Genomic DNA, 22,808 nt, shown 5'->3' with positions numbered 1-22,808 from the left:
AAAAGGCCTTTCTTCTGAGGCCAGAAGTCACAAGCTTCCAACTTCACCCATCTTGGGAAACTCCATCCACCAGCTGGCCAAGCAGGGCCTGCAGCTGCCCTCTTACTCCCACAGTGTGGTTTGGTCTTTTGCCTCTACAAGGTGTCTGCAAAGACCCCTGTAGCATCTTCCCTGATGCTACAAGTCTGCTCACTTTTCTTGTAGCAACTCAGTGCCTTGCCCACAGCAGAGCTCCACAGGCAAGGCCAGCCCTGCCCCAGCTTCCAGGAGAGGCACCAGGTATTCAAGGCCTGGCAGCAGCATCTTTTCTCCAGGAGCTTCCACCCACTGGGCCCAGCCCTGCAGTTCATCCCCAGCACTGCTGGGCAATCCGTTCTGCATGGAAGCTCCCGTGTCTTGGGAGCAGAACTCTGAGAGACGGTGCTGCTGCACCTCACAACACCCCCAACAAAAGCAGCAGTCTACGTAGGAGTCCTAAAAATACTAAGTTCTTGTTAATTCAAGACTACCAACGTACACTCTAAAGAACTCAGTCACAACTTATTAGAATAGACTTTTATTTACTGCTCTCAGGATCTTTATTTTATACTTTAAAGTATGCAACAAAACCTGCTACATTCAAATCTGTACAGATTTACTGATATATCATTCATGTTTTACAAAACTGCATATAGATTTGGGAAAATTGTATAAGTTACCTTTATTTACACGTAATATTCTCAGCCCTAATGACCTAGCCAAAGAATAAAACGAAGTGGGATTTTAAATATCCCTTAAGACCCATTACATTTGTTACATAATTTACATATCCTCATAGAGAGATGTGCTACACTTCTGTCTTGCATATTTATAGACTGTGACTCAACAGCAATCTGCTGGCCAAAGCCATATACTGTCACTTCCTCAGATCATATTGGTAATAAAATGTTAAAATGGAGCAAGCCAGATATATAAACCAATTTTTCCTTTTAGAATCAACTTTGCTAATCAATTTAACCAGCACTTGCTCAAAAAAAGTGTTAACATTAATACAAAAAATTATCCACATTTACAAAAGAAAATGAAACTTATATGACAAGTTGATCTATAATACATTGCACATTGTAGGTTATGACTTTCGTTATACTGTATTAACAAATTTGGCTTCTAGACTAAACGTGGAGGACAAAAAATAATATAAAAACGCAGCTATAGAAACTAGCATAACCTGTAAACATTAAATTACAGAACCAAATTCTGCACCTGGTTACACGTGCACAACCTCCACGCCATTCAGAGAAGCTTGTGCGCATCAGACTGCTGAATTTGGCCCAGAAAACCCTGTAAACATGTTCTTTGTTATGTAGTGCAATACTGCAAGAATGGATAATAAAGGCCTCTAACTACCAGTAACTAATACTGAGTGATATCCATACAAATTTCACTTTAATCTGTTGCAAAAGGCTGAATTGAAAACAATATCCATTGTTGAACTACGAATTTATCAAAACAGTGAGGAGCGCTCAACAAACCTACGACTGTATACAAATTCAGACAAAAACCAAACATTCCCATTACAATTCACAATTATGCTGCTTGTATGTTTTATATAAAAATTCCAGTCTTGTTACAGTTTTAACAAGAACAAGTTAGAAACAGGGATCTAGCAAATAAAATGTTTCAGCAAGTCAATGTTTTGCAAACTGACGGCTGAAAATGCAAATCGACTTCCCAATGTTTTACCTGCTGTGCTGAATTGTAAGGTGCTTTGCGTAGATCCGCAGCAAGCAGCCTGAAGCAGCACAGATTATGATATTGTGTTACATGAAGTTTGTTAGTTTTGTTTTGCAGCTTTTGTTGCTTTGGTTTTTTTTTTTAAAAAAAAAGTTTAACACTTTTAGTCGTTCTTCTTAAAGCAGCAATTCAAACTTACATGCTCTGCAAAGATTTCTTCACAGTTTTACTTCAGTAGTTTACTGCAGGACAGTCTGACAAATACTGCAGAAGATGCAATTGCCTAAAAACACTTTAGTTTTGGACCGACTTGGCACTGGCCCATCCAATATGTATGATGTAGTTACTAGCAAAGTACACAAACTGTGGAATTGGCAAAATACCTTTTCAGAATTTAATACTTACTTTATAAGTGATACTATGAAGATTCAACAGCTGTGTGACTAAATACAATGGTAGTCCCTGGAAAATTCAAATTTGTTTGTAAACCCTTAAAATGAAACTGCAGCACTGGACTGTCTGTGTCTTAATCAACCCCATCAAACCCCTGAGTATTTTCAATCGCTAGAAGAAGTTTATCCCACAAATCTTCAAACGAGTCATATGGAGGCAAATCCAAGCGATTAAAGCTGAAAAACAGATGAAAACTCTTCAGTATTTTATTATTCTTACTACAACTCATCATTTATCCAAATTAAATACTCACCAGGTATGAGCTCTCGGCAGTTTTTCAGGGGTACCCCACTGTTCAACTGTAAACAACTGTGGTCCATTTGAACCTGTAGGAAATTATACAACAATTTTCATCCCATTATGAGGTTATTTTATAATTAGAAATTCAAATGATGAAATATTTTTCTTTTTGCTAATCCAATTTTGGCACCAGTAGGAGCTATCTATATGAATCAAACACAGTCTTTATCCCCAATTTACTTGTATTTTTAATTAGTTCTTGCAATATCTTAATTTCAAGAGACTTTCACACCCTAGGCTTAGAAGTCTAAGACATAATGCATATACATAGGAACTAGCATTGAAAATTTTATGCAGAAGACTGTTCTACACTGTATTAATTTTGCATGTACCATTTACACGTGTTGATCACAATGTGCCAAGCTGTATAACCTGGCAGAAAGTATTCTATGTCCACCTTCACCTACGCAACAGAGTAGAGAACTTTCTGAAACATGGTGACCATGGGCGTACTCTAGGGATGTCCATATGCAGCCAAGAGAACTTTATCAGCTACAAAGAGCAGCTTCAGCTACTCCTGTGCCTTCAGCAACTGTCTTACAACATGTCATATCTGAAAATTTCTTGGACCTCTCAACTCTGGCCAAGTGGACGTTAAAGGCATTTTGTAAACGTTTCCTTAAAGCATTTGTGTATGTCTGGAAAACACATACAATCACTATCTTGTCACAGAACAGGAAATGATCTGATGGTGGGTGATCTCTGAGTATTCTACAAGAGGACCATCCATACAGTTAGAGAAGTGGATTCTAGGGCAGATGCCTACCCGAAAAAGAGCAGCCTTCCACTTCTGAAATAGAAGTGAAACATGTTTCAGATTAAAGATGAGCAGCAGTAATGAGAATAGGTTGATGGAACGGGTCCAGAGGAGGCTACAAGGATGATCTGAGGGCTGGGGCACCTCCCCTATGAGGACAGGCTGAGAGAGTTGGAGTTGTTCAGCCTGGAGAGGAGAAGGCTCCAGGGAGAACCTCCAGTACCTGAAGGAGCTACAAGAAAGCTGTGGAGGAACCGTTCACCAATGTTTGTAGGGATAGGATGAGGCGCAATGGATATAAACTGCAGAAGGGCAGATTTAGACTAGATATAAGGAGGAATTTCATCACCATGAGAGTGATGAGGCCCTGGCCCAGGCTGCCTAGGGAGGTTGTGGCTGCCCCATCCCTGGAGGTGTTTCAAGGCCAGGTTGGATGGGGCTTGGGCAGCCTGATCCAGTGGGAGGTGCCCCTGCCCAGGGCAGGGGTTTGGAACTGGATCATCTTTAAGGTCCCTTCCAACCCAAGCTATTCTTTAATTCTACGATCTATGAACACAGATGAGGTATAAGTGCTGTGTAGTACTGTTAGATCTATAAAATGAAGTTGTTTTTACAATGCAGGCAGATACCTTGTCTTTTTTTGACTTCTCAAAAAATTTTTGTACTATATATAAATTGTCAATTCAAAAAAAAATTTCATTTGTGGTTTTACAGAGACTTGAAAAAACAAATGTATACATTTTCATAATAAAATGAAATGGTATTATGATAGCATGTAATAACGCACATTGTAAAAGTGGATTCGAAAGATGTTAGACAACTTATATAGAGAAAAAAAAAGCCAATAAAAAACCCAATACAATCCATCCCAAAGATGAAAATAAAATGAGGAGAGGAAAATCCTTTCACAAGTACTAACACAAAAAGGTAGGAAATAGGAAATGCAGAGGAACTATATTTTGTACAAGTCTAGTGAATGAACTAGACAGAGGAGGGCAGACACTAAGCACTTCATCTTGAAATATTATCGGTGAGACAGGTATGTCAGTAGTTGTGGAAACACTTCCAGATCCTTCTCTTTACTTATTTCTCTGGGTTATATGGTTCTTGAACACAGAAGACTGGTTAGAAAAGGTAACTAGCAAGAAGGCCTAGAATAAGGATGAAGCAGAGAAGTAGTTCTATGACTGACAGGGCATTCTACCATATGACAAGATAAGACTCCCTTTAATAGCTAGGTAAAAATAAGCCTTCATTTTAGCTATCTAACTAATTAAAAAGAGACTGACAAAGCAGAATAGGAAGAAGACAAGAAAACCAAGAAAGCCAAGAAAGCCAAGAGTCCCAGTTCCCAAACTTTGGTGGATTTGTCCCTGGGCACCAAGCACTCCCTTTTCATGAGCACAAATGCCTCTCTGGGCCACAAGAGGGAGATCTCTCTTAGCACGCCAGCTCTACGACTGCAACCCCACGGTGGGAAAGGATCAACCACACAGGCAGACGGGCAGAAGAGTAAAGCCACGTACCAACACACAGCAGTGAACACCTGCAGTTCTTCAAATACAAGCAGGCACTGGAAATGCAACTGTGATCATTACTAGGGTTTAAGTGAAATAGCATGCTGGCCACAATAAAGCAGCAATTACTATAAGAGAAAAAACAAAGCACTGTACAAGATGACTGCTAATTGAATTTTTCATTAATGACTGATTAGAACTACAGAAACTTGGCCGAAAGACGACACAAGGACATCCTAATCCCTGGGCAGAAGGGAGGCAAGAGCTTTAGCAGTTTCTTTCCCTATAACACTCGTTAGTTCTATGTCTGGTAGTGTTTTTAGAGAAATAAACAAAAACGCAGAGGCAGCTGAATTCTGATCCTGTTCCAATGCAATGAGCACACACCATAACTCCAACACTACCAAGGTTCAGCTGCAACAGCAGACACAGGCTCAAGTCTGCTGAGGGCACCATCCTTCCCATTAGAAGTCACAAATTATTCAGTGATGGAAGAGAAAAGATGAACAGCATATTTACAATGAGAAGGGAGAGGGAGAAATGGGGACACATGGTGGGTAGTATTTGTCCACAATTCTAGCATTCTATAAATAAATCACTGACTTGTTTACAAAGAAGGGAATGTTAATTGCAATATGCAAGTCAGGTTATTCAGTCACTTGCACAGAATATCAAGCACTTTTAGCCTTCATAAAGCAGTCTAGCAGAAAACATGACAGGTGATGGCAGCTGAAAACAGACTTCCCATAAACAAAACACGCCCCTACTGCTCTACCAGTTGTTCTATCCACTTGTCTGTGGTCATTTCACAGTGGGTTTTCTGGCTGTGCTAATAAAGTCTGCTCCCTGCTGCCATCTGCTTGTTTCAGTTTCTGTGTTGTAGGTTCACTACTTCTCTTCTGGCATTATGTTTAACTCCTGTCATTTCAGCCCTCCTCTGTAGAGTATATCCCTACAAACAATTCTATCTGGACAATCTGGCTTGTGAGCAGACAAAAGCAGTTGGGGAACTTAGAAAAATAAGTTAACTGCTGATGTCAGCATGTCAGCTCTTAGATAACGGGAGAATTTCCTTCAAGCCAAATCAAGTGTTAAACAGGGATTTTTGCAGCTCTTTTGACCTTTAAAATCGACATTCATTTGTGAAGTCCTGCAAGTTTAAAAACTTCCAAAACCTGCATTAAAATGTATTTATAGAACATGTGATGTGACTTCTTTAACTTGGCTTCTTATAACTGCCAGTATACACTAATTTTTACAACAAGCTTTGAAAAATCATGTTTGTCACAATATCTGACTCCAAGGTCGGTATCATGTTCTCTGTTACTTAATTGTGAACATCACCACAGTACTCACCATACAGCTCAGCAAACCCATTCATAGGTACGCGTGATGTGCCAGTAACAAATTGAAGCAATCTTATTCTCTTCTCAGAGTCCATCATTAAGACTGCCTATGTACAACAATGAGCACAATTAAAGTGGTATTTTTAAATTAAGGTTTAAGCTAGCAGATTTATGCAACAGTTTCTATCTCTACATTATCACCTTTTATAAATATATAAGCATTTTTTAGCATCACACATATTCTACTTCTCTGCCTATAGCTAAAAGCTATGAAGCCAACAGTTTTTTAATGGTGCTGTAACAAGAGTGCGGTTACTGGCTTAACGGGCTGTTAAAATACTTCCCTTGAAGATTTGGCCTCTATTTTCTTTGAAGTTTCCTGATGTTATGAACTAGCAGCCAAATTTCTGTAACTTATTAAACAGATGAGTTTAACACCTCTTTAGTGTAACCATGCCAGAAAAAGCTATACAGAAATATTTTTAACCCCAGTCAGACCCGGATTTTTTTTTTGTAAAAACACGTATCAGTACTGTATTTACATTCTTACCATGCATCTCACCTTTAATTTTCTTGCTGTCTTTCTCAGGAGTTTTAATTGTCAAATATTTACCTACCTATTGATAAATCAGATGATAAACTAGCACAGCTGAAAGGCAGCAACTTTTGAACCGGTTTTAAGCAAAAAAATAGCAGAATTTCACAATACCTTCCAGAACCACTGTATTACTTGATGGTTTATGTTGTAGCCATTTTTGTATTTCGTATGCAGTTTCCAGTCAGCTACATCCACATCTCCCAGTCCACACATTAATAACTATACAGATTTAAAAAAACCAAAGTCAGTAACATTAAATTTCAACATAATTTGCTTTCTTTTCCATGATAAACTTACCTCTAGCTCATTTTCATCAAAAATTTTAATCAGATCCTGTGGTATTAATTCAAAAAAGCCCTAAAAAGATGAAGAAAGTATTTTAAAATCAAGTCAAGATTCCTTAAGCATTTTTGTTCACCAAGAACAATATTTAGATGCTTTAGTAAACAGAGCCAAAGCAACACATGAAATACAGATGTTTGGACATCAGCAGTCCCCAGTCTGGTCACAGTACTTTTAATTCTGACTTATATCACATCTTTATTGTGCTATGCTGAACAGGGCATATATAAGTCTGAATATCATATATGTAATATCATTTATACAAATAAGGATAAACCAGCTAATTAATTACATACCAGTTTAAAACATACCAGCTTAATTTAGTTCTGTTAGTTTGATTTCATTTCCATTTCTGCAGAGTTCATTAAATAGTTTGCACTACAGCTAAAGCTGTCAGCCAGGATTGTGAAATAAGCACATTTTCCAAAATGAATTAAACACCTCAGTAAAAATATATCAAAAAGATTTAAAAGTCTGAAGTAATTCAAAGCTGACACTACAGACTATCACTGCTTTTTTTTTTTAATCACGTATGAAAATCTCTGGGTCTTTAGGATGTCCTAAAAGAGCTTGTCTTTAGATTAGATGCAACAGATTCTTAGAGTTATTTCTTTCATAATTAAAACTATACCTCTTTAAAGGCTGCCATTTGCTTCTGTACTCTGCTCACAAATCTCCACTGAATTACAAGACTGTAAAAATTAAGAAAACCATGTAAAATAAAAGCAATTTATATACAAAGCAACAACGTCCTTTTGTTAATACAACACACAGTCCCTATTACTAGAAGGGCAATCCACCGAGACACACTACACATAGTGACTACTACTTACTGAATGTAGTCTCTCTTGTTCTTGTTGGTGACAACTATTTCTGATCCACCACTTTTCAGTTCATGTTGATGGGTCTAAATGCAATACATAGGTCTTAAATGAGATACATATGAAACAATTCATATGTTAATATTAAGTCATTCAGTTAATTCTGGAAGACTGCAGGATTTGAAAACTATAAGAAATGGAACCAGTTTCACAGGTCATCTGAATAAGAATTTCATTGATTGTTTAAAAAAACCCCATGTATTGTTCAGAGATGCCAGACTGCAATAGGGCAACCCCCTTTTTTTTTTCTGACCTGCTGCAATAAATCACCTAGGCCTGCACACAAGTTCTGAGTAACATGGACTTCACTAACCGCACATTGAACAACTCAGTCTTTTTTCCAGATCTTGAGGAAAACCACTTACAGAATAATTTCAGTAATGGTCCCAGCAAATAAGCAAGTCAATATCCATATCTGTTAAATAATGATTTATACTACTAGAACCACAGTAGGCAAATCTGTATTTTTGTTCATTAGACGTACATTTTCACGGTACTACATAGGATCACTTTGGTTATAACAAGACCACAAAGGCTATTATCCTACTTAGATCTATTTGGCACCTGTAATTTGGAATTTTTATTCAAGACTCATACTATTTCTACATGACTTACCTTAGATAGCTTTCTACCCAAGAAGCATGCTTATTCCATAGTTTTCTAGTACATCTCAGATACAAAACCCTATTATTACCTTCCAGTGAAAGTTATGATTCCAACCATTTTCAAAAGAGCTCATCCTTTCACATAAAACCAACCGCTACTCCAGATTAAGTAATGGGACTACAGTTATCTTGGTCTCAGTTCCATCCACAGCAACAGCCATATTGTTTAAGAAAAAAGCATGAGCTGTTTTTTAAACCTCTGCTTATTTCCAAATCCTTTGTCACATCACAGCCAGATTAACAGAGCTCTAAACAAGCATTTGCCTGGTAAAAGCAGCTGAGTGAACAAACCAACACAACTACAAACGAGGGTTTTTTTCTTATTATCATACAGATAAATCAGCTAGTTTCACAAGTCAAATATTTTATTTCATGTTTGTCTATTCTACTTTTCACAAACATACTAACCTGACCAAAAAGTTCTTCATCAACTATAAATCTGAGGTCCAGCTCTGTTGGATCATTCTCAAGAATCCATCTCAGAGAATTGTAATACTCACTATCCTAAAAAGAGAATTACAAAACAGTCAATACAATATAGAGTAGTCACCTTTTAGGCTACAAGAGGTTCCACTACAGCTCAGTGAATGCTGCTACCTAGGATAATCCTGGATTGGAAACAGACTCTGCAGATGTACAAAGCTACAAAGACCTTTAGAGAGGTTTGAAACCCGAATACTCCGCAATCGCAAGACTAAAAACCTCTGAAACTATAAGAAAATATTTCTTTTTAATAACCACAATTAGACAAAGTGTTTTAAAAACCAGGTTGAGACAGGGATCTCAAAGATGTTCATATTTAAGAACCTTAGTATCTAAAAATATTTTAAGAAAACATCATAGAAAGTTCAGAGTCAAGTTTCAATACAGCTGAACTGACTTAAACCAGAGCCTAGGGGTCTCTGATTTTCATTCCAACACAATTCCTATACAATTTGCAGACTTACTGGAGATGTAGCCTAAAATTTCTTTGAATTAATCATTTTCAACCTTCACAATGTCATTAAAGATCTATTTAAAAATATTAAGATAAAGAAGAAATCCTAACATACACAATAAAGCAAATGACATACCACAGACTCCATATCGTGAAGTGTTATTGGTTTCTGGAGCATCATCTTGTAAAAAGGACGAATAAAAAAGGCTTTAAAGAAGAACACATAAATTGAACAGCATGTAACTTTAAAAGTCAAAACATGCAAAATATTAAACTAGGTATCACATTACATAAAAGAAATACTAACCATCCAAAAGTTTGCCATGATAAACAGCCATTCCAGCTACACGACCTATAAACTTGAAATAGGAGAGATGATCCTCATTGCAAAGTCCAGAGTTTGGATTGATCTGTAGAGTATAATTATCTCTGAAGTTTCAGGAGGGAGAAGGGAAGAGAAAGAAAAACAAAATGTACTATCAAAACGGCTGCACATTTGAAGATCTGAAAGACATCACTTGTTAAATCAGGTATTACTTCTCATGAAGTAGAAAAAAATCATATTCCAATTAATAAATCACTAATCTAATATTAAACACTCAGTAGGAGATTCTATTAGCATAGCAGAAACAACAGGTTTGAAACATCACAAACTACCTTTGTAAGTCAGATATATGAAAGAAAAGGGCTTAACTGCTATTAGTTTTAGAGTAGTCAGAAAAACATTCTCTGCTGTGAGTAGCAGATGAATGCAAGTGTATGTTTGTCTGTGCAAAGATGATACAGCTCATATTAGACAGCTGATAAAAAGCTAAAGGTACCGTCTCCACGTTTTTCTTCTGTCAGGCAGAACAGTGGAGAAAATCGCAGCAGTCATTAACAATTAAACCCTCCTATACAGTTGGGCACTATTTTAAAGGAGGCATGAAAAATACAATTGATCTGCTTTTCCCAACTAGTCTTCACGTCTTCCAGACTTGTATTACTTACGTTGCTGAATATTCAAACAATCCATAGTAAGGATTAAACATTTCTTTAGAGAGAAGGAAGAACCATTCCCTGGCCACTCCTCCATAGTCTAAACCTTTTTCGCCATCAAATTCAATCCAAAGTCTTGCTTTCAGGAAATCTGCTCTCTTTACAGCTATAATTCTTCTATACGAATCTTCAAGTATTGTTGTGCGATGAATTTTCATTTCAAATCTATTTGGAATATCACTCTAAAAAAACCAAACAAAAGAATAAACAAAAGTATAGAACAAATCCCAGCATCTTTTAGTCTTGTAGAATATGCAAATTCTGTCAACAGACAGAGAATGGCACAAAAATCCTTTTCTCAATTTGGAAACATAACACAATATGATTGGTAAGAGGCTATATTTACAGACAATTCAACTAGGAGGGAGTGTCTCCGTTGTAAGTTCTTTTTCGCACTGAGAAAATAAGGTTAAAATAAGTTCTTACTAGTAGCAGCATATGCTCGGTTGTTCTGCATGCAGTAAGATACAGAATCTTTTTTAACACTGAAAATTCATCATATTATAAGCTTGATTAAAAAGAAAAAAGTTCGGAGTTTATAAGTAAAATTATTTGGAACAATTTTACCTAACTTATTTCACCTCCTAGTTCAATTTTCTAGCTATAAGGCTAGGTGTCCTGTTTGCTTACATCAGACATACGTGACAAAGAAGTATTCCTATAGCAGTAAAATACAAACCAGTCCACTTAAAATTTGAAGTCATAGGAACAAATCACAGGGTTTATATTTACTATCATTCAGGAAAATATTTAAATAAAACTATCCAAGGAGCTTTTGCTACTGAGTTTTTGAGTGCGCCCCTCCTAAGTCAGGAATAAAACTTTGCTGAATCATTACATCACTATATGAGAACAGATAATTTCCATGATTTCACTTGTTTTCAGTCAGTTTATTTCAGCAATTACTTCAAGCAAACTAAGAAATTCAGTGAAAGCAGGAACTGGAAATTTCAGCTTGTGTTGCCCTATGACAAGATTAGGATGATGCAATGAAAATATAAAGAGCCAGTCACATGCTGAATAGAAACTATGAATTCTTGAAAGCAGAAGTATTTAATAAATCAACCTTAAGAGCACATGTTCAGATATGCTTCCCTTTAATTTTGCTATACTCCTGAAATAACCCAAATGTTCCAAATTAAAAAAGAAATAAATAGAACGCTGCATTTAAATGTAAAGCCTATTTATAACCAACAACTGCTTGATCCGAACTACTAACAAAGAATAATTACTTGGGGTGGGGGAGCATATTTGTCATTTTTCAAGGTGGAAAACACTGTAAAATATTATACCCTTAACTTACACAGTGGCTGAAACATACAGGTCTCTTTCATCATTTCAGAAAGCAGTAAATATCCCTAAATTCAATCTATATATTCCTGTTTATAGTTGCAAATCAACTTTTCAGGAAAAAGTTCAAGTAATAATAAAATTAATCACTCAAACTATACAGCTAACTAAAACAGTATTCAATAATTAACCTCAACATAAATCAATCCATTACCCTAACTGTCACTCAAGTATTCATGATGCATACGATAGCATAGCATATGCAATAGCAAGGCAATAGCAAGGTATGTTTTAAAACCTACATGTGTAATTAATTCTTAAATTACTATGATTACACATTGTCTGGCTGAGCTGTCCGTTACTTCTAAGACTAGGATAATGACATCTGAATGAATGCTAAGCTAGTTTGATGAGGAACACAAAAAATGAGGTGCATATGTAATTGCGTGCAATTTACACAGCAGGTCAAAATGCAAAGGTTTCAGAAAGGCCAGACACAGACTTGGTCGGTAAAAGGTGAAGTACAGGTCTAAACTCAAAGGCTATTATTATTTATAGAAAATATCTCCCAAGAATATCAAATTTGATTACAGTTGGGCAAACACTCATTGTTCTCCGGATACCCAGATGCTATTTAGTCTTTTATGCCACGCATTATAAATGTATCTGGCACTGCCACTTCAAACTAAAAATTGCAAATGAGATTCATAAATTTAAAATTTTAAAGCTCTAACAAATTGTTACACTCATCTATCTTATCAAGATGACAGTAGAGATTTCAATCTGAATGGTCTAAAATCCATACTGAGAACTTCTATATTCTGAGCTCCAAAACCTATTAGAAGCCAGATCAGTGACTTCCAAACTTTTCCCTTGCCAGAGTACTTCCAGGTTCACAACATTAACCTTTTAGAATACCTTGTTTTTCAATCAGATGCCTTACAGTCTCATCACTGCATGAAGTGATGAACCCTACTATTAGAAAAAATGCTAATTGTTACCAAGTTGCTGCTTTCCAAGTATATTTGTGACCTACCTTCCTTAAGCAGGTTATAAATTTCAATTTCCTTTTACTGTAACCTGAACTTTTGTTTGTTTAGGGGCTTAAGTTTCCTAACCTGCTGGACTCCTACTGCTTACTAACCTGTTTCTTCAACTTCTTTCTGAAGAACTCGTACTTCCGCTTGTAGTCCCTGGAGTAAGGCACAGCCTTGGAAAGGAAAAAAGAACGAGTGCTTAAGATATCCTAACAACTAATGTAATCTAAACCAGTCTATACTTGTGAAACATAGACAATGCATTTAAGTTCTGAGAAAACAGGAGTACCTGTTTTACTAAGCAGCAGGGGAGATTTTCAATGTATAAATATATGGATATCTGGAATGAAAAGTACTGCTTTGTTCAGATCATTTGTCCTGATCAGCCCAGTAGAATTTATCCTGTACTTTCCCATTAGCTGATGTGAGGGACTAAGATCACCGACTGGCCCAGATCAAAGTGACCAAAATGCCTCTGGTGACTTACGTAACATATAGTCTTTCCTTGCTGTATCATGAGAGACCTGGCTACAAACACCTCTATTTTCCATGGAGAGAGAAGGCTGTTTACATATGTGGGATATTAATAAACACAGGTATCAGATGAAGACTAAAACCCATCTATAATTACAATGCGTACCGTCTTTGCAATTAGTCCTAGTAATTTTGCACTTCAGATTAAGTATCAAGGCTAGATAATTTTTCAGTTGGAAATCAATATCATTCCTTTTAAAGTCATTTCCTTTTTTCTCTTTTTTTTTTCCTTTGAAGTTTACTTCATTAATTGACCTAGTTTTATTTTTTATCCACAGCATCCAAAATAAAGTTTATTACTCACTTCAAGTCCCTCCCTAGTCTATAAGGAATCTTTCTTACTACTATGTGAATTGATTTTTCTTTCGGCATTTCCACAAAAAACTTTCTAAACAGCATTTAAAAAGAAAAAAAAAAAAAAAGAGCCTTGCTCAAGCACCCTAGGAGTTTAATCTTCTAGACCGAGTACTCAATAATGACAAGAGTTTGTATGGATTCTATTAACAATTTTCTGGAAAAAAATATGTGAAATTACATAAGGAAACCTTACTGGTCCAGTTATTGCCACATTCTGCAGTCGAGGATCTTCCCATTGTGTTTTCTTTGTATCTGCAAGACATTACTTAATTAGTTCCATTAATTTAGATAACATTCAGAAATAAAATGATGAGTCAGGGAAGAATACTACGTTGTACATACTGTGGTTTATGAAGAATATTCTTCCATCTGTGTGCGTTCTCTCTTCCCAACCTGGCTATAAGAAGGAGACAATTTTCATTATAAATTTCTGGCCGAATAGTTTGCACAGAACTCAACAATATCTCCAGTTGCAGGCTTTCCCCTACTCCATCTACTCTCAGCCCCAGAATTCAAAACAGAGCACTTTTTGTATGAAAAAAAGCAAGCTGCATTTCCTCACATGCAAGTTTTGATAGCGCTAATCTAAGTATTTAAATTGTTGTATGTGCAAAACAAGTATAAAACAGTTCACTTACTGGTAATGGGCCCAAGTCTACTGGATCTAGGGAAGTCTTTCTCCTCACATGAGCAGAACTTTTCAGTCTTGGATCTTCCTTTGAAAACAAAACAATTGACATGTTAAACCCCTATTGGTTTTCGGTTTTAATTTTTCCCACTTCATTAATGATTGTGTAAAGAATATGCCTAGTACCAACCAGATAAGTGTTGCATATTCTGCAGCCTGATAGTTCCCTGGGGATTCCCAATATTCCAGTACTTATAATCAGCCTCTAATGACCTCTCACTTATTTTTTTTTATATATATATGTATTAATAAATCCCTCATTCAACTCAGTTTTAGTGTAATTGAGTCAAATTGATCTTTCCACACTGTTTCTGGTACACCGGTTTTGGTTTTGGTGGTTGGGGTTTTTTTGCTGTTTGGTTGGCTGAGTTGGGGTTTTATGGGGCATAAGGAGAAGGTGTTTGTATTAAGTGAGGTCTTTCTGTAATCCTGAAGAAATGAATATTCATTTTTGATCAATTTAATGCATTTTTCTGTTTCTCTTTCACCTGGCAGTAATGCTGACCTACTGTTTAAATGCTTAAGCCCAGCTATGAGCACTGGCTAGTGGTGTGCAGTGCCACTCTGTGGAACTGGAGTTGTACAACTCCCTCGTCCTGTTGTATTTGCACCAGGTCTGCTTTCTGAGAATACACAGAAATTCATTGTGCCCTGTATCGTGTGATAAATTTGAGGTAATGAATTTCCTGTTGACGGCAAGTTTACAAGACTGATTTCTGTTAACAGTGCATATAAAGTATCACAGTTGTACAGTTATGACAGAAGCGTCAATAAGGAGATGCTTTACATCTGTGAAATATATGTATATACACACATATTTATATATATATATAAATACATATACTTTCTTCATTCCAAGATGAACTTTAAAGCGTCAATATAACTTGTAAAATCGTTCAACTCACTATAGATATTTTCATTTTTATTACTTATGTTCCTCAACAGACGTGACAGCTATCTTTGCAGTGAAGCAATCCACTGAAGCTTGCTGAAAGCACTAAACCTGTGACTTGACAGGAACTACAATTTCAATCCACGAGAACAGTTTTCTGTTACCCATGTCGTAGTTTTGGTATTGTGGTCAATAAAGAACGGTCTCCCATTGGGTGCATGTCGGACTTCCCAGCCTTTAGGGAGAAACCCTTGCTCCATTTCAGGCTGTTGATGAGAAGACTGTTGGGATGAATCACTTGATGTTGCTTGTGGTTGTCTTCCCATAGAAATACTATGTGCAGTCGACAACTGACCTGTTTCCACAGCAATCTATGATAAATGACAGAAAAAAAAGTATCAAAGACCTGTACAGCAATATTTTTTTTCTGTTAATGTACACTTGACTCACAAACGCAGATTCATAAAGCAGATATCTGACAGTATATAGATTTGTTTAGTCTAATATCGACAACATAGGCTAACAACCACTGATTATGCTACCAAGGTTAAAAGAAGTCTTTCAGGCTTATCAATCAGCTGTCATTCTCCAGAAGGCTTTCTTGGTACAGCAGTAGTACAGCGAGTTGCCATAAACATTACTGTTCCTAATTCTTGTTGCATTCCTCGGATATTTGCTTTACCGGTTTGTGCCTTTCACATTTTCTATTGCAAAGACATCTCTAAACTTTAATTTTGTTATGCAAGATGTTTAAAAGTGATGATAATTAGAAGACAGACAGTACCTGTACCACCGGCTTTATCCAAGTAGTGGTTCTAGAATTGTGATCTATATAATACGACCTCCCTTTTTCATCTTGTCTTTCTTCCCAGCCTGGGGGTAACCCAGATGAAGTAGGTAGTAACTACACATAAGCGATAGAGAGAAAAAGTTGTAAAAAACTGACTGTGAAAAGGCCTTCTATAATCCAGATGGTTCACGATTTTTGCAAACTGGTTAAAACAGGAAAGTAGTATTTAAATCCTTACTGAATAGTACAAAGTGACAGAAACTTAAAAAAAAAAAAATCCCATCTCCTCACCTAAGAGGATTCATTTATAGACCTGGTTTAGGCATGGCTGTTCCACCCTAGTACTTCTGGTTATAAGCGCACTGTAGGTCTGCAGTGTCACCATGAAAACATAATGTAAGGATGGTGGTACAGATTTTAATTATGAAGCAAATGATTTGAAGAATAAAAAACTTGCCCACCTTCATGGGAAAACTACTTCTTCCTGCAGCCTCTATCCATGCATCAAGCTAATGTTGAACCAAAACCACAAAGTTGGAGCACTAAAGCTTTACAACTCAACTCCAATCTTGCTAGACTCATAATTCCAGTTTTGTCAGGACAGCTGCCAGAAGGTGGCCAAATCTCTTTTAAAACGTCAGCGCACATGACATAGTTGAAAAAAAGCTTTACATTAAGAAAATTCTTTAACTTCTATGCTACATGAGCCTGTGTTTTTTTCAAAAATAACATACCACTGGGTGTGCAGGCTGCTCTTCAACTCGGTATGTTTGCAGACTACCTCTTCTGCTGGAATGGTTCTTGAAGTAGTGAAGAGGAATAATGTATTAACTGTTATTGCAGCTTTAAGGATGGCAGCAAACAGTCAAAAGTGGTTATCACACTTTATACTAATACCGTTTATCTTGAACAAAATGTTTCAAATTGATGTTTTGAAACATCAGTTTAATGTACTATTTTGGAAACTACCATTTTAACACTGCTAGAAACTTCAAGTTCACAGTGTCTATTATAACCTTAAAACAGAGTAATACAGAGGCTTGCGAAAGTTCTGAAAACACTAACATATGTCTTGGCATTTAAAGCAGAGTTAGTTGCAACCAGCTACATTACAAATTAATATATAGTATAGAACTTAGTACATTATCTAGTCAGTAGACTAAAGCCCATGACTCATCAGGGCTAACACAACTTTTCAGAAAGTAGATTAAGGTAATAATTACAAGACGTGAAAGTCTGAAACATCCAGTTTGAGAAGAGTAATTCAATCCCTGGACTTCGTATAAACACCCACCTTTCTGCCTAGAGCCATATTTTAGACCTCATCTGCTGCAATTCAGTAATTGTATTTCATCTTGCTCCAGAATACCCCAGATTATTTAAAGGAATTTTGCCTGTGTACCTTTTTAGAATACTTAAAAGAAAAAGTGTGCTTAAGTTTTTTAATTTACTCTTTTAGGGGTGATGGAGGTGAAGGGAGGCGAAGGGAGGAAAGACTGTCATTCTAGCTGGCTCCTGCAAATAATTTGAACACCTTCCTCCTCCCTCACTTAGGTTACTGAAGCAAGACAAAATTTTTCATGCTATCCACAGAATTCTGAATAGCAGAGATCAAGTAAAGTCTCGTAACGCTCACTTTGCTGTTTCCAGCAACACTGGTGATGACTTCGGACAAATTAAAAAAAAAACACTATCAATTCCAAATTTACACTTGGAATGGCATTCTCAGCATCAAAAAAGCTAATGATTTTATTTAAATACAAAACTCTTACAGACTAGATGGTCTGGGTCACCTCTACAGGCTTTCCTCAATGGGCAATGGATTTCTCAAGTCATATATCAAGTTACAAAACTGTTTGTGGAGCTCAGGTTTCACAAGACAGCTGAGCTTATTTAATTGCTTGCTACCACCAAAAAAAGAGAAGTCTCACTCCTCGCTATGTACTCCGCTGCTTCCCCTTTGCCAGTGTCATATATGTCAGACATTCTAGATGCTAAAAAAAGAGAAAAATAGAGTTGGGGGAAAAGTTTTCTGCTGGGCTAGCAAGCTGAACAGACTGAGCAGTCAGACAAGTTTGGTAACTGGCTCAAGGGCTACGGAACAAATTATATGAGCAAGGTCGCTTTTTCATTGCTATGAAGTTACCACATTTAATCAGCTCAATCGTAAAACCTTAGTCCAATATTCACAATGTAAGGTGAGTTATCTTAAAACTTGTCCTAGTGGAAAAAGTAACCAACATGGCAGGACTCCCATAGCAATAAGCTTTCAGGATATACACAGCTTTCTTCATCTGCAGTTTTCAGCAGTACTCAGAATGACACTAGAATAAGAAGTAGATTTACAGATTGAAAAATAGCTAATGCACCTCTGCTTTCATCTCAGGCAGAAATTCACATAAGCAAAGTGGGGAAGAATAAAATGTTTGCTTAGATGGGATTCTACAGTAAAAAGTCTGCTCTTAGATTATCTACATTTGGAGACAAAATTAAAAATATCATTGTTAACATGAAGTACTTATGGATCTAATTTTATCACTAGTAAAATTTTGTGCAAAATATTATAGATACTTCTGTATGTCAGAATCACGAGAAAAATAATTTACGGTGTAGGCTGCTGACTGGCCAGTAGCTGAACTTCCAGAGGTAGTAAGTCTAGCATTCAATTCTTCTGCAAGATGAGTCTGTATATCACAATTACTCAGAGACAGAGGTATTTGAAGGTTCTGACTGCTGTACATTGTTGCCTCATCTTCAGTTATAATTTCCCAGCTCTTCAAAAAAGAAAATAAGGAAAATTACATTTGTAATTTGTAAAAAAAACCCCCACATTTGTTAAAGCAGTTCCCAGTTACAAACAGTATGACGTTATTTTTAACTAGATTAACAAGTTACTTACGTTTCAGAAACATTTAAAGATTGTTTTTACCTCAGGAGAATCTCTGCTGTCTAGATTTTCTGTATCCTCTGATATCTGTCGCCGGTGAGTGAACACATGCTGGGCCTCCAGCTGCACACTGCCGATATCTGCAACAGCCACGTTGTCCCTGTTGGGGGAAAGTCAGCATACAGTAGCTGTATTTTATCTTTCAACATTAAGCTAGACTAACAGCAAAAACATACCTAACAGTCATTTTTTTGGCAGAAGAAAATCATGAGCTATAAAAATGAATATAAACTGTTTAACAACATGAAGTATAAATGAAACTTAAAGAACCAAATAGGATAGCAGGTATTGTTTTCATGCCAGCTCACATGCTGAGGAACAGGGTAGGGAGGCTTTCTACGTTAAATAGAGTGAAATAGCTACACTAGTTAATATTTAAGACTTGAATTTTCAGACTGAAAGACATACTGAGCAGTTGGTCTCTTCCACTGTGTTCTTCTGAATTCATGATTAACATAGTAGGTCCTGCCAAGGATGTCTTGCCTTTCTTCCCAACCCGAAGGTAGTGGAGGAGATTCCTGCTGCTCCTGTTGTGGCTGGCTAGCAGCATCTGGTTGGTCCAATATAATCCACCCAGGCTAAAAGATACAAGATTAAATACTCTTGATTAATATTACCAAAGTTGAAAAAGTACCTCAATTTATTAAACCACCCCCTTTTTAAGGGGCAGGTCCACTACATCCTAAGTCAATAAAGACTGGCTCTGGAGTGTATTTATCAAGAAATTATATAGGACAAGTGATTCAGAAATCTTGGGGGTTTTAACTCAAGTTCCTTAAACATATTAACACCAAAAGTTGGAACATCAAAAGTTCCAGGAAAAAAACAGCATTCATAGAATAGATAAAATTCATTTCATACATATACTCCAAACACACAAGTTGGAGGAGCATTCAATTTTGTAACAGAAAGTTTAACTACAGCAAAGGTGGTAATGCTGAAAAGAGTGGTTTCAAGTCTTGAAGAAAAATCCATTGATCTAAATTGGATGTGCTTACAAAAGATCACAAATGTGAAGTAGTCACATCAAAACATACATTGTGAGAGTTGAAATTCTCAGCCAGTAAGATGCCTGTGTCTGGCTGGCTGGGGTGAAGCAGCATTAAACAACAGTAAAAACACTGGGCAATGATACTTACATTAATCCTAAAACAAGCAAAGTTACATAGACATATGGAAAGTCACAACAAAACCGAAAGCCTAACACATGTTTTTTTTTTTTTTAGATATACTGACAAAGGCACTTCTTTAGTTAAAAAAACCCAAACCTGCTCCAGAACTACAACTTTTCCATAAGACACAAGCACTCGCTTTTAACTGGTTTATTTCTAAAACATTACTTATAGCTTAGTGAATCCTAACCTTCATTTTTATTATAACTACCCTTATTAGCTGAAGACTCGATCATTTGCTAGGTTTGTCAATGATAAACAGATCTTTTCCCACCTCCAGTTCTTCAGCCTGTTCTGTGGTTTCTTCTTCAGACCCATTGCTTTTAGGTAAGTAAGTCATTTTTAATCTAAGGTGGCCTTTAACTCTTGATTTATGGCTGCAGAAAAGAAAATGAAATATTTTCACCTGTGAAATAATTAACTGGAAGAAATACAGCTGAAAAAGCACAGCTAGAGCATTATTCTTTAGTTTCTTAACACAAACTTGGCTTTTTATAGTGTAAGTTAACGAAGTTCTATAACAGTAATTATTTTTCAGACTTCTGAGTACACCTTGATACTACGTACCACAGCTGGAAACCTTTCCTTCCACCTCACTCATTCGAAATCTTCCCTTGTATCCAATACATAATATAACAATAAAGAACAAGGATAATTAAATCTTAATTCATATAATCAGTTGCCTGTTTGCAGACAATCTATCAAGCATTATTCCAACCGACTTGAATCATTTTCCTACAACTAAGTTACAGCAAGCTTAAATACTTCAGCATCTGCCTCTCTGTATTTAGCTTAATGTATCATTAGAAGCTTGAAAACAGGATTTCCCTATACTGATTTTATTCAATAATTTTACTTGAAGAAATCTGTCAAAAAAAAAAAAAAAAAGTCCTATAAATATCAGTAGTGAGTCAACTGGATACCTGTACGTCACCTTATTAAAATAAAGAAAAAATACCCTACCTCTTCATGCTTTGCTTTTTTTTAATGCAGTAAAAAAGGAATTAGATTTTTCTGATATCTGTAAATTAAACATTATAAACATTATAAAAATATTCATTCAGATCGTATTTTGGTTTCAGAGGTACCGGGAAGGCAGTAACCTTACTAATATTCCTCTCTGACTAAATGCAAATACAAGCAACACCGAAGCACATGCATTAACAATACTAAAACATCTAAACATCTAACACCTGCCACTAAGCCATATCCTTAAGTGCCTCATCTACATTTCTTTTAAACACTTCCAGGGATGGTGACTCCACCACCTCCTTGGGCAGCCTCTGCCAGGGCCTGATGATTCTTTTGGTGAAAAATTTTTTCCTAACGTCCAATCTGAACCTGCTCTGGTGCAGCTCGAGGCCATTCCCTCTCATCTTGTCCCCTGTCACCTGGGAGAAGAGCTCAGCACCCACCTCTCTACAACCTCCTTTCAGGTAGTTGTAGGCAATGATAAGGTCTCCCCTCAGCCTCCTCTTAAACTTGATTTAGGTAGAGACAACAACTATTATTCTTCACCTATTTACAGGATTGGAAGTGTTAAATTCAGAAAAACAGGAGATCAAAATGAAACTTGAGTGTCACTAAATTAAAACCATTCATCTGCTAAAAATCAACCAGTGTAAAATAATTAAATACTTTTTCTGCTACCAACATCCCTGAGAAAGATCTGAAGATCCCCAACGTTCTGACACTATTTCTAAATTGGAAAAACTTATCTGAAAAATGTTGACATGCATTTTGTGCGTTTTATTTCTAATAAAAGTTATTAAAAATCTGCTCAGATTTAGGCTATGAATGCACATCTTAAACACAAATCACGTAACACTGATACTAGTTTCAAAGTGTTACCTATAATTTAAAAATTCCTCATTTTCTTTACACAGGCCTTCCTAAACATTAAGAAGCTTCTCAGATGACGTTTTGTTACATTTATTATTAAGGTCACATGGAACTGCTTACATGAGACAAGCAAACAAGAGAGACAGGAAGGCAGGAAACAAATTCAACTTGATAAGGTGTAAATGAGTTACAGCATAACACTGGTCACTGATTTCAATCATTCAGATGACATTATATTGTGAATTATATCGTACCCTAAAGAAAAATGGGTTTATTCTGACCACATAACCTCTAAATATTTAAACAAACAAATTTTGACGTTTTAGTAAACTACAAATACCTTACCCCATCAATACTCAAATATCTCTGATGAAAACTGCAATGTAGACAATATTTACATACATACAAGTAATTACATAACAGCGTCGCTTAGATAGATCATGAAGTCAGAATTTCTGTGTGGTATTTACTAACCTTCTTGGGTGAAGAACAAAATCCTTAAATGTATATGGTCTCTCCATACTTGGATTTTCTGTCTGGAATAAGACAATTTTTTCAAGACAAATCTGTAACAAATGCTTGAACTTAAAGAAAATTATCAGAAATTTACAGTTTATTTAAAATCCACATAACATGTTAAAATTTAAATTACAGGGTTGGGTACAGCAATGGCAACACCAGCTCTAACCTGAGTATTAAGGCCAATTCCTCA

At 36.3% G+C, this 22,808-nt stretch overlaps 1 protein-coding gene across 2 annotated transcripts in view; it reads right to left on the bottom strand.

Annotated features, from left to right (window-relative positions):
- Positions 1-559: 559 nt before the first annotated feature.
- NEDD4 (NEDD4 E3 ubiquitin protein ligase) overlaps positions 560-22,808 on the bottom strand; it is a 48,030-nt gene continuing 25,781 nt past the window's right edge. For both annotated transcript variants that reach the window (XM_069866879.1, XM_069866878.1), the window contains 23 exons: positions 22,571-22,632; positions 20,529-20,631; positions 19,491-19,660; positions 19,065-19,182; positions 18,742-18,909; positions 16,870-16,935; positions 16,130-16,249; positions 15,510-15,716; positions 14,404-14,481; positions 14,108-14,162; positions 13,959-14,017; positions 12,982-13,047; positions 10,500-10,729; positions 9,817-9,938; positions 9,646-9,716; positions 8,981-9,076; positions 7,860-7,933; positions 7,658-7,718; positions 6,982-7,041; positions 6,796-6,903; positions 6,097-6,193; positions 2,420-2,492; positions 560-2,342 (listed from right to left, as the gene is read on the bottom strand). In XM_069866879.1, the coding sequence (XP_069722980.1) occupies positions 2,240-2,342; positions 2,420-2,492; positions 6,097-6,193; positions 6,796-6,903; positions 6,982-7,041; positions 7,658-7,718; positions 7,860-7,933; positions 8,981-9,076; positions 9,646-9,716; positions 9,817-9,938; positions 10,500-10,729; positions 12,982-13,047; positions 13,959-14,017; positions 14,108-14,162; positions 14,404-14,481; positions 15,510-15,716; positions 16,130-16,249; positions 16,870-16,935; positions 18,742-18,909; positions 19,065-19,182; positions 19,491-19,660; positions 20,529-20,631; positions 22,571-22,617 (2,352 nt within the window). In that variant the 5' untranslated portion in view covers positions 22,618-22,632 and the 3' untranslated portion in view covers positions 560-2,239. The remainder of the gene's footprint in view (positions 2,343-2,419; positions 2,493-6,096; positions 6,194-6,795; positions 6,904-6,981; positions 7,042-7,657; positions 7,719-7,859; positions 7,934-8,980; positions 9,077-9,645; positions 9,717-9,816; positions 9,939-10,499; positions 10,730-12,981; positions 13,048-13,958; positions 14,018-14,107; positions 14,163-14,403; positions 14,482-15,509; positions 15,717-16,129; positions 16,250-16,869; positions 16,936-18,741; positions 18,910-19,064; positions 19,183-19,490; positions 19,661-20,528; positions 20,632-22,570; positions 22,633-22,808) is intronic.

Source organism: Phaenicophaeus curvirostris, chromosome 12, assembly GCF_032191515.1.
Source record: "Phaenicophaeus curvirostris isolate KB17595 chromosome 12, BPBGC_Pcur_1.0, whole genome shotgun sequence".
In the NCBI taxonomy this organism is placed as follows: domain Eukaryota; kingdom Metazoa; phylum Chordata; class Aves; order Cuculiformes; family Cuculidae; genus Phaenicophaeus; species Phaenicophaeus curvirostris.
Note: the sequence above shows the minus strand (reverse complement) of the source record. Positions and strands in the feature narration are given on the sequence as shown.